General features: G+C 53.0%; 1 protein-coding gene across 1 annotated transcript; it reads left to right on the top strand.

The window, feature by feature from the left end:
• The first annotated feature begins 728 nt into the window (after window positions 1-728).
• On the top strand, window positions 729-10,518 carry LOC149332408 (uncharacterized). The gene is made up of 5 exons (XM_089557781.1): window positions 729-2,076; window positions 4,220-4,394; window positions 5,326-5,409; window positions 5,587-5,628; window positions 9,585-10,518. Exons 1-5 carry the CDS (start codon window positions 1,635-1,637, stop codon window positions 9,928-9,930), a joined length of 1,089 nt encoding a protein of 362 aa, XP_089413907.1. The 5' UTR covers window positions 729-1,634; the 3' UTR covers window positions 9,931-10,518.
• The last annotated feature ends 689 nt before the right edge of the window (window positions 10,519-11,207 follow it).

Below are 11,207 nucleotides of genomic sequence, written 5' to 3' on the forward strand. Positions count from 1 at the left end.
GAGGTTTAGGTGTCCATGGAGATATGAGAGACAGATACATTTCCTTTCCTCAAAAACCAATTTACTGACGAGCGAGGCGTACAACCGAATGGGCAATGGCGTTCTGTGGACTCCCTGGCAGCGTTGCAAAATGCTGTCGCGTTCCGCTCTTAGAGGCGAAGCTTAACATCATAACCACACATCAGTGACCACACTTTAGGTCAATAAAGTGCCGCCTGAATTTTGATGGGTGTTCACCGCGATATGTGAGACAGTTACTGCGTAATTTCCTTTCCTCAAATACAATTTTCATTTTCTTCATTACGGGCCTTCTTTCTCTTCTTTAACTCCCACTGCCTCCCTTCCTCTACGGTGCGGTTCAGGTGTCCACCGAGATGACTGAGAATTACAGCGCCATTTCCTTTCCTCAAAAACCGTCGCGTTCAAAGGGCAAGGCATCGCGCCGAACGGCCGGTGGCGTTCCGTGGACTCCCTGGCAGCGCTACAACACGCTGTCGCGTTCCGCTCCTAAAGGCGAAGCTTAAACGTCATTAATCAGCAGTGAATTAGTATTCAGGCATTAATCGGTAATCAACCGTTAATTAGTGATTTGTCATCACTTAGTAATTAGTACTCAATTATATGTGACGCCACCAGTGCCACAGAAGCAGCGAAAGTGGTTCGGAAAACACTTTCGCCTCTACACACTTTAGACAGTCAAAGTGACCCTGAATTGTTTTTTTTGGAACTCAAAGTTTCCGTCCTCTTCCACCTCGCGCCAATTACGTTTCTTCTTCGACGAAAGCAGGCCAGTAAAGCAATGAGCAGCCAATCCAATCCGCCGCCGTGGATAATGGCTTGAGGACATCATCATCATCATCAATGAGCAGCGACGCACATGGAGGAAAAAAAAACTAAGGAGGGAGCGTGACGTCACGCGGCCAGCGTTCGCAAGCCGAGTGTTTACGAAGCCGTTTTCTCCCTCAGTTTTTCGCTCCCCGAGTCAGTCCTTTATGTTTTGATTCTGGTATGTTTTAGTGCGCGCGTATGTGCGGCCCACGGCGCGGGCGTCTACAGCAAGGAAGTTGATCTACAGTCAGTCTGCCGCGCTAATCCGCGCATGCGCGCGCGCAGCGGGGCTAGATTTTACCGCACGCTATCACGTGGTGTGATCACGGAGGGGACTGTCTTTTTTTTTACTATATCTTTACTTGTTAAGACTAGGCTTCAAGGTTGTCGCCGGACGCTCCCTCCTCAGTTTTTTTTCCTCCATGGCGACGCACGAGCCGGTACGAAGCAAGCACATTGGATACGATCCGCGACATTCACGCGGCCTGCAGGCAGCACGCGACAGAGACCGCGTGACGAGAAGATTTCTCGCTGTGCTCCACTGGAACGCTGGCCTGATCGCTGCCACTTTTACAGCCAGAACGGACGCTCGACCAGCTCGACTAGGTAGCCCAGCCGCTCCCTGCCCCTAATACAGCCCAGCCACGCCGGACGCCGCTTCGTCGGAGCGCTTTGTTCCAACGCGACCGTTCGCTCCTGCTGCATCGACGCCGCCACTGCTTCTCGGCTCCATTCCCGCCACCACTGTTGCGTCGGTCGGCGACAAGTAGCGCAACGTGTTTACGACCGTCCCCACCGCACGAATCATGCAGCGGCAGCAGCAGCAACAACAGCGAGCAGACGACGCAGCTGCAGCAGCCGGCGAGCAGCCGCCCTCTCCGCCCCGACAACCTCCGCTGCCGCAGAGGGTGGCGAGGAGGAAAAGGAAGGGAGCGGTCGCTCCTCCGACGGAGTCGCCGTCGCAACAGCAGCAGCAGCCGGCGCGCTTCGAAGCGCTTCGGTGCCGCGCCGAGCGGAGCAGCGCTGCCGTCTCGTATCGGCTGCGCAGGGCCTCCGCGCTCCATTCGCAGTCGGGCGACGGGGACGCGGCCGCCATGCACCACCAGGCGCCGCAGATCGACTTCGAGCGGCTCGTCGCGCTCGTCCGGCCGTACCCGTACCTGTACGACCGCACCGAGCCCGAGTTCAAGGACGTGGCGCTCAAGAACCACCGGTGGCAGCTCATCGGCGCCGAGTTTGGAATCACAGGCGAGCTAGCTGCGAGCACCCCGCCGTGCATGCGGTAGCCACGCGTGCAATCCGCGAGCGAGCGTCGAGCCATACTCCATCTCGCAGTTTCTTGCAATAGAGTGTAAGCTAGGAGCGCGTAGGCGACAGCTTCCGCAAGTACTATTACGCACTTACGAGCCTGCAACACGTGTACAGTGGGGGACAAAAGTCTTTGGACCACGGGCTCCGTAAATGAAGTCGATGACTCTATTAGCCGCTGGCTCGAGACTACTATTGAGGAGATAGAATCTAAAATCCTGTTATTTCGCCTCCGCAAATGTGGTCTCCACATTGTTATTCATTATTACAAATTTACCACGCCTCGGGGGATTCCCCTGCACGTTGAACTGACGTTGTAACGTTGTTTTCTTAGCCTCATTACTCTCAGCCAGTCGTCTTAAACAACCCCATGTCGCTGCTGTGTCTGCATGAGTAGCTCGTGTTTCGGCTGTCTTGCGAATAGACATAACCTATATTCTCTTAGGACGTACGCCTTTTCCACTATGTCAGTATCTTAAACCGACAAGCTTACCTCGAGGCATGTGCTTGATACATTAACCCAGTAGATTTTCCCGAATAAGGGATGAGCGTGGTGAAGATTTGTAAGCATAATTTCAGAATGTCTGCAGCCTAGGGAGATTCGGATAAGCGCGTGACGCGCGTGCCAGTGATATCTCCCTTCGTTATTCTTCCTTTGCACCTAAGGTGCGCCGTCAGGGACGATTTTCTTAAATGAAGACTCGTAGCACGAGGAGCAAGTAATACCAAAAGGAACTGAAGCTTTATATACAACTTATTTGCAAGAATTGCAAATGCACAGCACGTTGAGCCTAATAAAACACAAGGTGGTTCTCGCTAACAGGGAAATCATCTCTGCCGAAGATGCAGATCGTCTAAAACTCGCCCTCACATCCGGGAAACATTCATAATCGCAGCTCGCAGTGGTTGCTTGCTGCGTGCAACCCCCAAAACACAAATCCTAAGAAAACCATGAACATTAGCTGCACCATACGACTCTTACAGCGAATTCTGCAAAAGCGGACGGTTCGCCGAATAGATTCAATTGTGCACCAGGCATCCCTTCTGTGGGGGATACCAGGAACATCGTACATCGCTCATCGACCAGAAACACGTGCGCTGATGACGAAGGCCCGGAGCGGTCTATTATGGCGACGGGTACCAGCAATCGGCACCAACGACTTCTTGGGATCGGCGCAGGTTTAGTGACCCCTTAAGCGTGGGTTAGACTGCGGTTTCGGCTCGATGCTGCGAAATTTCGATCCATACCCGAGCACGTAAAACCGTTCCGTCTCTTACATGCTGTAAACATGGCCAATGTTTATGAATTCCTACGTATATTAAAACCGACGCTTTGCTTGCGGTGCGGAATCCTTGCCCGGCACAGCAACAGCTGTTATCTTCAGTTATTCGAGATTTAACGCAGTGTGATCCGCGGCCGCTTCCACGCGCCGCCAGTACGCACGCTCTGATTGGTCAACACGCGGCAGGCGTGCGCGCAACGGGGCGGCACCTGGCGTCCCCAGGGAGACCTGCGCATGCGCAGAAGCTCCCCATGAAAAGCGGATCGCGCTTATGATAAATCTATTATCTCGCGGACGCATGGGACGGAGTGAACGGAATGCTACGTCTGTAGGTGTGCTTACCCTGACCAAGGGCGCGGGGTACTGAGACACCCCACCGAAAATAGCGACACTATTTCAAAGTGCACTGTTGGGTTAGTGCACAGTGTAAACTTCGATGTAAGCTAGCGTAAGCTAGCGCTTGATGTAAGCTAGCGTAAACCCAGTGTAAATTGCTCTCAGGGCGAAACGGAGTGGTGTGGGCGTACAATGTTGTAGTCTCTTTCTTTGTCTAGTACTTCGCCTCCGAGCGCAGTTTAAACCATGACACCCCTTTGTCTCGCTTATCTCCTACAAAGAGATCAAAACTCTGGTGTCTGTAAAAGACGTCTCGCAATATTGAGGCTTCTAGCGCCTTCGCAGATAGGATTGTGCGGTTAAGAGGCAGAATGAGAGCAGTCCAAATGCAGCTCGCAACTTAGAGCTTTGCGTGTGTGCCGGGCAGTGTTGTCATGGCGCCCCCAACGTGGCCACCTGTGCAGGTGAGCACGCGGCACAAAAGTTCCGCACCATGAAGACCAAGTACAAGGACCTGCGGCGCGCCCGCGAGCTGGCCGGCGCCGCGGCCGTGGGCAGGCCCCGTTGGCGCTACTACGACATCATGGACGACTTCATGCACACGCGCGATAGGGACACCGGCTCTGCGGAACCCGCCATGTGAGCAGCCCACTCTCTCCACTGAGTCCTTTTGGAGGGAGGAATCGGAACGTCCACTGGTTGGACTTGACGATGAGGCCATCCCATAGTTGCTACCATTAATGAAACAAAGAACTCAGGAGAGGCGGTTACGTCACACTTATTTGAAGCCGGCTCTCCCATGCTCCCCCCTACTTGGCCACCATCTCAGTGCGCATGCGCTGCAAGCATTGCAGCAGACGACGCCGCTGCGCCCAGCGTTGCTATTGGCTGCGCCGTCGGCCAAAGACTCCCAGCAGTCTTTGCGAAAGCATGTGACTTCCGGCACGCTTTTTGGCGCGCAGCTCGGATAGCGAGGGCCTCTCCAAAGTTTTCCTTCCTCCATGGTTGCGACTTTCTGATCTGGTTTTTACTGCCAGTATTGTGGAAGCTATACAGCAAACATCACTCTAGGCACGAATACGTCTATATGGGAGTAAAAAGGGAGTTCGCTAGAGGAAAGCTTACATACTTTTTATTCCTTTCTTTGTAGAGTGCAGGAGTTCCGCCACTATATCTATGGAGTAAGTTACCGGTGATTCCCTATACTTCTTCCGAGCCGTTACTGTTGAGTAGCATATCAGTAGTTAGTGCTGTCGAGCATAGGTGACGCAACATTCTCTAGAACGCAGAAGTGTGTACCGATAAGCGTGCCGGATTACGAAACTTGAAAATGGGGAGTTTCGCAACCACTTGTCGCAATATCAGCTATCAGGAACATAGCCAACGCAGGGGGGGGACACCCGTTTCCCATTAGGCCGGGGAGGCAGGAGGCACCGTTTTAGACGCGGCTTCTTCAGCCAGTGTGGGTATGTGTACGTTTGGAGTCGTCTCCACGCGACTGCCTGTGAAAAAAAAAAAAACCCGCAAGGGATCAGTATGATACTAAGCCAGCTGCTATATTTTCGCGCAGGGTCATCTCTAACATCTTCTCGGTCGCCGAGACGTCGGCGTCGGGAGCCGACGTGGAGCACGAGGCTGCCATAGTCCCAGAAGTGTAAGTATAATAGACTTGTCCACATACCTGTACTTCCACAACCGGACGGGTGGGTGAAGCGGGGACTTTGATTTGTATCCTTTCCTCGCTTAATTTTTTGGCCATATCTGAGCTACCTATCCTCAAAACGAGTGAGGCTCTGATTGAGAGTACTCTGGTCTGTTTATTTTGCCGCAGGTTGCCTGACGAACGCGCTGCGGGCGACGGACCCGCCAAGAAGTAAGTGAACCAGTATACAACTGCTGTGCGTCGTTGGCTTGTTAGCGAACTAAACTCAAGAGTCTTTAGGCTTAGGAACGAGAAGAGGCTTGGAGAAGATGTTTGAGACGTTTAGGCTTAGCTCATATTGGAGTTGAGAAAAATATGAGGAAGTTCTATACCTACTTCAGGCCGCTGCATTTACTATACTAGAGTGGGGCCGTTGCAAAACCCTTCCGCAGCAATCAGTGTGAAGGTTTATTCTGATCGGTTGAAATGTGCTCCTCGACAGTTAATTTTTGTAAGAAGCAATATTCATCAGCAAAGGTTTCCAGTGTTCGCCTTTACTTGTGCAGAGGAGCAAGTGGCCGTCAGACCAGGGAAGGTGCGTTGTTCTTATCGGCTGGAGCGCAAAACCCATCACCTCCATATTATTAGCCCCGGCTTTATCAATGGCCTCCGTATCGTGGCTCCTTGAGGCACCGCTTTGCCTGATGTTCTAATAAAGGCTTTGCTAACCTTGGTGTTGTCCTTAGTGAAGGACAACGCAGCGAGCTATGGAAAGAAAAATGACAGGTGTAACTTTAGAGATCGGAAGCGGGCGGAGTGGGTGAGGGAACAAACGCGGGTTAATGACATCCTAGTCGAAATCAAAAGAAAAATCGGCTTGGGCAGGGCATGTAATGGGAAGGCAAGATGACCGCTGGTCCTTAAAGGGCCACTGCCCAGGGTCCGGACATTTTTGAAAAACAAGCCCACTGCATAGATGAGGCATCGAAGATAACCTCTGCAAAATACTAGAGCCATGCGCGCCCCGAAAAGCTGCGAAAATTCAAATCAAAGCCCGCTCGTTCTTTCCTTCAACAAAAACGGGCCCGGCCCACTACTCTGAACCCCGCTGACGTCATGGGGGACTACTTTCGCTAAAGGCACTCCATTGGTGCATCGTTCTGACTGACGGGAGAAGGTTGGGCGTAGCCTTGGCGTCGCGTCGTCTGCACAACGCTTTCCGCAGCGCCTTCTGTTCTAGCTCATGCCTACAAACCCGCATGAAGGAACAAAAAAAAAAAAACTGCGGAGGGAGCGTGCGGCGACAGCCTTGAACCCTTGCCATAAAAAGTAAAAAATAGTAAAACTGAGGGAGTTGGTTTGCCCCCCCCCCCCCCTCCCCCCGCCGTGATCACCTCACGAGACGCTCTGCGTACGCGCTCCCTTCTCAGATTTTTTTCTTCTATGCAAGCCCCCCAAAACAAGGTTTTAATTACTAGTGCAGCAGAGCCTTTCCCTCGCTCGCCCACTTGACCGCTCCGCACACACACCGCTTATCTTTCGTGCTTCTTGCGTACGCCTTGACTCCAATGAATGACATATGCTTTGGAGCGGAGAAAAGGCACAAACACACAGAACACAAGCACGCATGGAGAAAAGCAAACGGGCGGTTGCCGGATCCGCGCTTCGCCGTGTGTTTCGAACACAACCGACTTCCGCCCCTCCGCTCGTGAAACGGTGGGGAGGCCTAAAAGAAAATGAAAAGGTGGCTCGTTAACTGGGAATGACAAACAGATGTATGAAAGGATGCGCTCGCTAACAAGTCTAGGTGGTCGAGCCGATCGCGCCTCTCGATCGTTCAGTGTGCGGAGAAAATGCAAAAACCAAGAAAAGAATTCTATTGAAGGCGGGGCCATGACGTCGCCCTGTGACGCACTCCACAGACACCACGCCTCCGGCTTACACCGGAGAAGGAAGGGGTGATTTTGCCTTGCCGAGCCTACTCGACGAGGAGCGGGAGAGAAAAATTTCGAGGAGGGAATGGAAGGAGAGGAGGCTCGTTCAAAGTGAGGTAGAGAGTGCTTGGGACGATGGGGTGGGCAGGGGCCCTTTAAGGGTAACAGAGTGGGTTCCAAGAGAAGGCAAGCATAGCAGGAGGCAGCAGAAAGTTAGGTGGGCGGATGAGATTAAAGGGCCCGTGCCCACCCCAGCGCAGCAGACACTCTCTACCTCTCTTTGAGCGAGCCTCCTCTCCTTCCATTCCCTCCTCGAAATTCTTCTCTCCCGCTCCTCGTCGAGTAGGCTCGGCAAGGCAAAATCACCCCTTCCTTCTCCGGTGTAAGCCGGAGGCGTGGTGTCTGTGGAGTGCGTCACAGGGCGACGTCATGGCCCCGCCTTCAATAGAATTCTTTTCTTGGTTTTTGCATTTTCTCCGCACACTGAACGATCGAGAGGCGCGATCGGCTCGACCACCTAGACTTGTTAGCGAGCGCATCCTTTCATACATCTGTTTGTCATTCCCAGTTAACGAGCCACCTTTTCACTTTCTTTTAGGCCTCCCCACCGTTTCACGAGCGGAGGGGCGGAAGTCGGCTGTGTTCGAAACACACGGCGAAGCGCGGACCCGGCAACCGCCCGTTTGCTTTTCTCCATGCGTGTTTGTGTTATGTGTGTTTGTGTCTTTTCTCCGCTCCAAAGCATATGTCATTCATTGGAGTCAAGGCGTACGCAAGATGCACGAAAGATAAGCGGTGTGTGTGCGGAGCGGTCAAGTGGGCGAGCGAGGGAAAGGCTCTGCTGCACTACTAATTAAAACCTTGTTTTGGGGGGCTCGCATAGAAGAAAAGAAACTGAGAAGGGAGCGCGCACGCAGAGCGTCTCGTGACGTGATCACGGCGGGGAGGGAGGGGGGGGGGGGGCGAACCAACTCTTTCAGTTTTACTATTTTTTACTTTTTATGGCTAGGGTTCAAGGCTGTCGCCGCACGCTCCCTCCGCAGTTTTTTTTTTTTGTTCCTTCATGCGGGTTTGTAGGCATGAGCCAGAACAGAAGGCGCTGCGGAAAGCCTTGTGCAGACGACGCGACGCCAAGGCTACGCCCAACCTTCTCCCGTCAGTCAGAACGATGCACCAATGGAGTGCCTTTAGCGAAAGTAGCCCCCCTTGACGTCAGCGGGGTGCAGAGTAGTGGGCCGGGCCCGTTTTTGAAGGAAGGAAAGAACGAACGGGCTTTGATTTGAATTTTCGCAGCTTTTCGGGGCGCGCATGGCTCTAGTATTTTGCAGAGGTTATCTTCGATGCCTCATCTATGCAGTGGGCTTGTTTTTCAATGTCCGGACCCTGGGCAGTGGCCCTTTAAGAAGTTTGCGGGGATACGATGGCCGCAGCTGGCAAAGGACAGGGTTAATTGTAGAGGAGGCATGGGAGAGGCCTTTGCCCTGCAGTGGGCATAGTCAGGCTGATGACGGTGATGATGAAGGCTACAGGCTCATGAGCTACCATGAGCATTGCAAATGCTGGTGGTTAAACCTACACTTAACAAACAGAAAAGACCCTTTTTTGTTTGCATACTCTAGCCACGATCAGGAACCGACATTGCCACCTATGGGCGCCTCTTAGCAGCCCTTTCAGTGCTTCTCAAACGCAGTGTAAGAGTGAACGCTTCAGCTAGCTCTGCTAACCATAACTAGCGCCTGCCAGAGGCTTTAGTACGGAGCTTGGCACAAATTAGCGCAGTCTATATATCTTATCCAGGAAACTAGAAATGCTAGCGTCTCTGTTAACCCCTAGCGGATTTGGACGAGCCAGGGTCGTCATAAGCCAGCTGTCATTTCTGGCTCATGACGAGTCCAGCTCGTTCTTGAAGGCATTTTTTTTATTGACTGACACGGAAGCACAGGTACTAAATGACCATTTTGGTACAATTTTCGAAGAAAAAAAGTCCGATAGGAGGTTGCATGTAGTCTCCACTGTTGTAGCGATTAGGCACTGAGAGATCGGTGCAGCTGAGCGAAAACCCGCTCGCGTGTGCGACCGAAAAGTTGAACGAGGCTGGGCAGAAAAAGGAGCCGCGTAGATGTTGTTACAGGGCCGCCACGGCACTCGTAAAGCTCAACTGTCGTTGCCTCATTCAACGGGTGTCGGGACAACTTCCAGCATACCGATGGCTGAGGGAAGCTAACGAACTCCGTGCGCCTCTCTCTGTCGCAGGAAGATCAAGCGGGAGCCCCGAGAGGAGGAAGAGGACGAAGACGAGTCGCGCGACACGCAGCGCACCAACGACAGCGGCGGCGACAACCAGCTGCTACCGGTCGACGACTCCCTCGGCAGTAGCCAAGTGCAGACACGGCCGCCGCAGCGGCTGCACCATGCCGCACTGGATTACGGTGCGGCTTCGACTCCGGCTTGGGCTTCAGGGGGAACGCAGGACGCGTTCCACTTCTTCGGGATGATGATCGCCGACCGGCTGCGCCTTCTGCCCAGGGTGACGGCCCTCAGGGCACTGAACGCCATGCACCAGGTCCTGTTTGAACACGAGACTGGCTCCGAGCGCTGACTCGTCAGGAAGACGCCTGTTCCCCACTGTGTGCGCTGACGTCAGACGGTTCCCGCGGGAAGTGGCGCGGTTGCGGCAGATGAGAGCGGCAAGGGACAGTGCCTGTATGAACAAAGACTCCATCGAAGTGTGCAAGTGTTGAAAGGTTGTGAAAAAAAGGTTTCTAACTGTGGCACACCGGGAATCTGGTCTTGGTGCGGATTCTGTTTCATGCGCGATGTGCACTGACTCAGCGAGCTCAGTTGGTGTCCTACCTCGGCCGGGTTTTCGGTGTGCTAAGACTTCTTGTCGAGCGTTCAACGAATCGTTCCTGCAGTTGACGCGTGTATACCTTCAACTGGCCTAGTCAGTCATTGTGCCCAAGATGCCCCGCGGTCTAGGGACCACAAGTTCACAATCCAAAAGTGGTGACGTCACGTGCGTCAGCCGCTATAGTACAAATTTTTGAAAGCCACAGTGAAGGCGGGTGGTTGCAGTTGGTCCTGTTCTGTGACTTCTGTCTCAGATTATCAAAGGGGGCAGTGCGCGATGCGTTTGCATTCTTGTTCACAGAAGCGAGCCTGAATAAAGCTTGCTTAGTTTCACATATGTTTGTCTTCGTATGTTGGCCTGTGGATGACCCATTGGCAACCGATCCATACGCAGTGAGAATTTCTTGGAGCGGCTGCAACACTAATGTTATTACGCGATGCGACAACTTTGAAAAACACCTGGACGTTTGTAGACTTTACCGCCGTTTCCACTTTACAGTTTTATCACTCTGAGCTTTATGTCACACCATCGGAACGTACAAGTGAACAACAGCCCTCTAGTTTCCATGGAGAAGTATCCAAGCAGGCCTGCCCTGCTCCACCCCTCCCCGTCTCCCTCGTTCTGGCACGCATCCTCTGTGTCGCGATCCTAGTCCTGTTCCTATCTCGTATGTTGGAAGATGCATTACCACGTGATTGTCCTCGCCACGGACACCGCGATCACCCCGACAGTGCTTCCTGATAACAGGCGTAGTCTATTGAATGTTCCAATAACGCTTCGCCAAACAGCACTTTGCATTCTCCGACGACCGATGGTTTCACCTCTACTGCAGGCCCCGGTGCGGCTAGAAAGGTATTCGCTATGACAGGCTATAGCCTGTCTCAGGCTGCCAAGCCTGCACCCTGTACAGGCTACAGCCTGTAAATGACCACCAAGGCTTGGCAAGATTTCACTCAGCACACACCGGCGATTGGTTTCATATTTAGTGCTTCTCGTGGGCCTTGTAATTTCTGGGCCTTGTAAGG

The sequence above is a fragment of the Amblyomma mixtum genome, chromosome 8 (assembly GCF_055824585.1).
Source record: "Amblyomma mixtum isolate Tamu chromosome 8, ASM5582458v1, whole genome shotgun sequence".
In the NCBI taxonomy this organism is placed as follows: domain Eukaryota; kingdom Metazoa; phylum Arthropoda; class Arachnida; order Ixodida; family Ixodidae; genus Amblyomma; species Amblyomma mixtum.

What these genes read in the sequence shown, in the direction of transcription:
- LOC149332408 (XM_089557781.1), top strand. Translation starts at nt 1,635, where the DNA reads ATGCAGCGGCAGCAGCAGCAACAACAGCGAGCAGACGACGCAGCTGCA. An exon ending in GGCTCTGCGGAACCCGCCAT is followed by an intron (nt 4,395 to 5,325) that starts GTGAGCAGCCCA and finishes ATTTTCGCGCAG; the next exon opens with GGTCATCTCTAACATCTTCT. An exon ending in GGCGACGGACCCGCCAAGAA is followed by an intron (nt 5,629 to 9,584) that starts GTAAGTGAACCA and finishes TCTCTGTCGCAG; the next exon opens with GAAGATCAAGCGGGAGCCCC.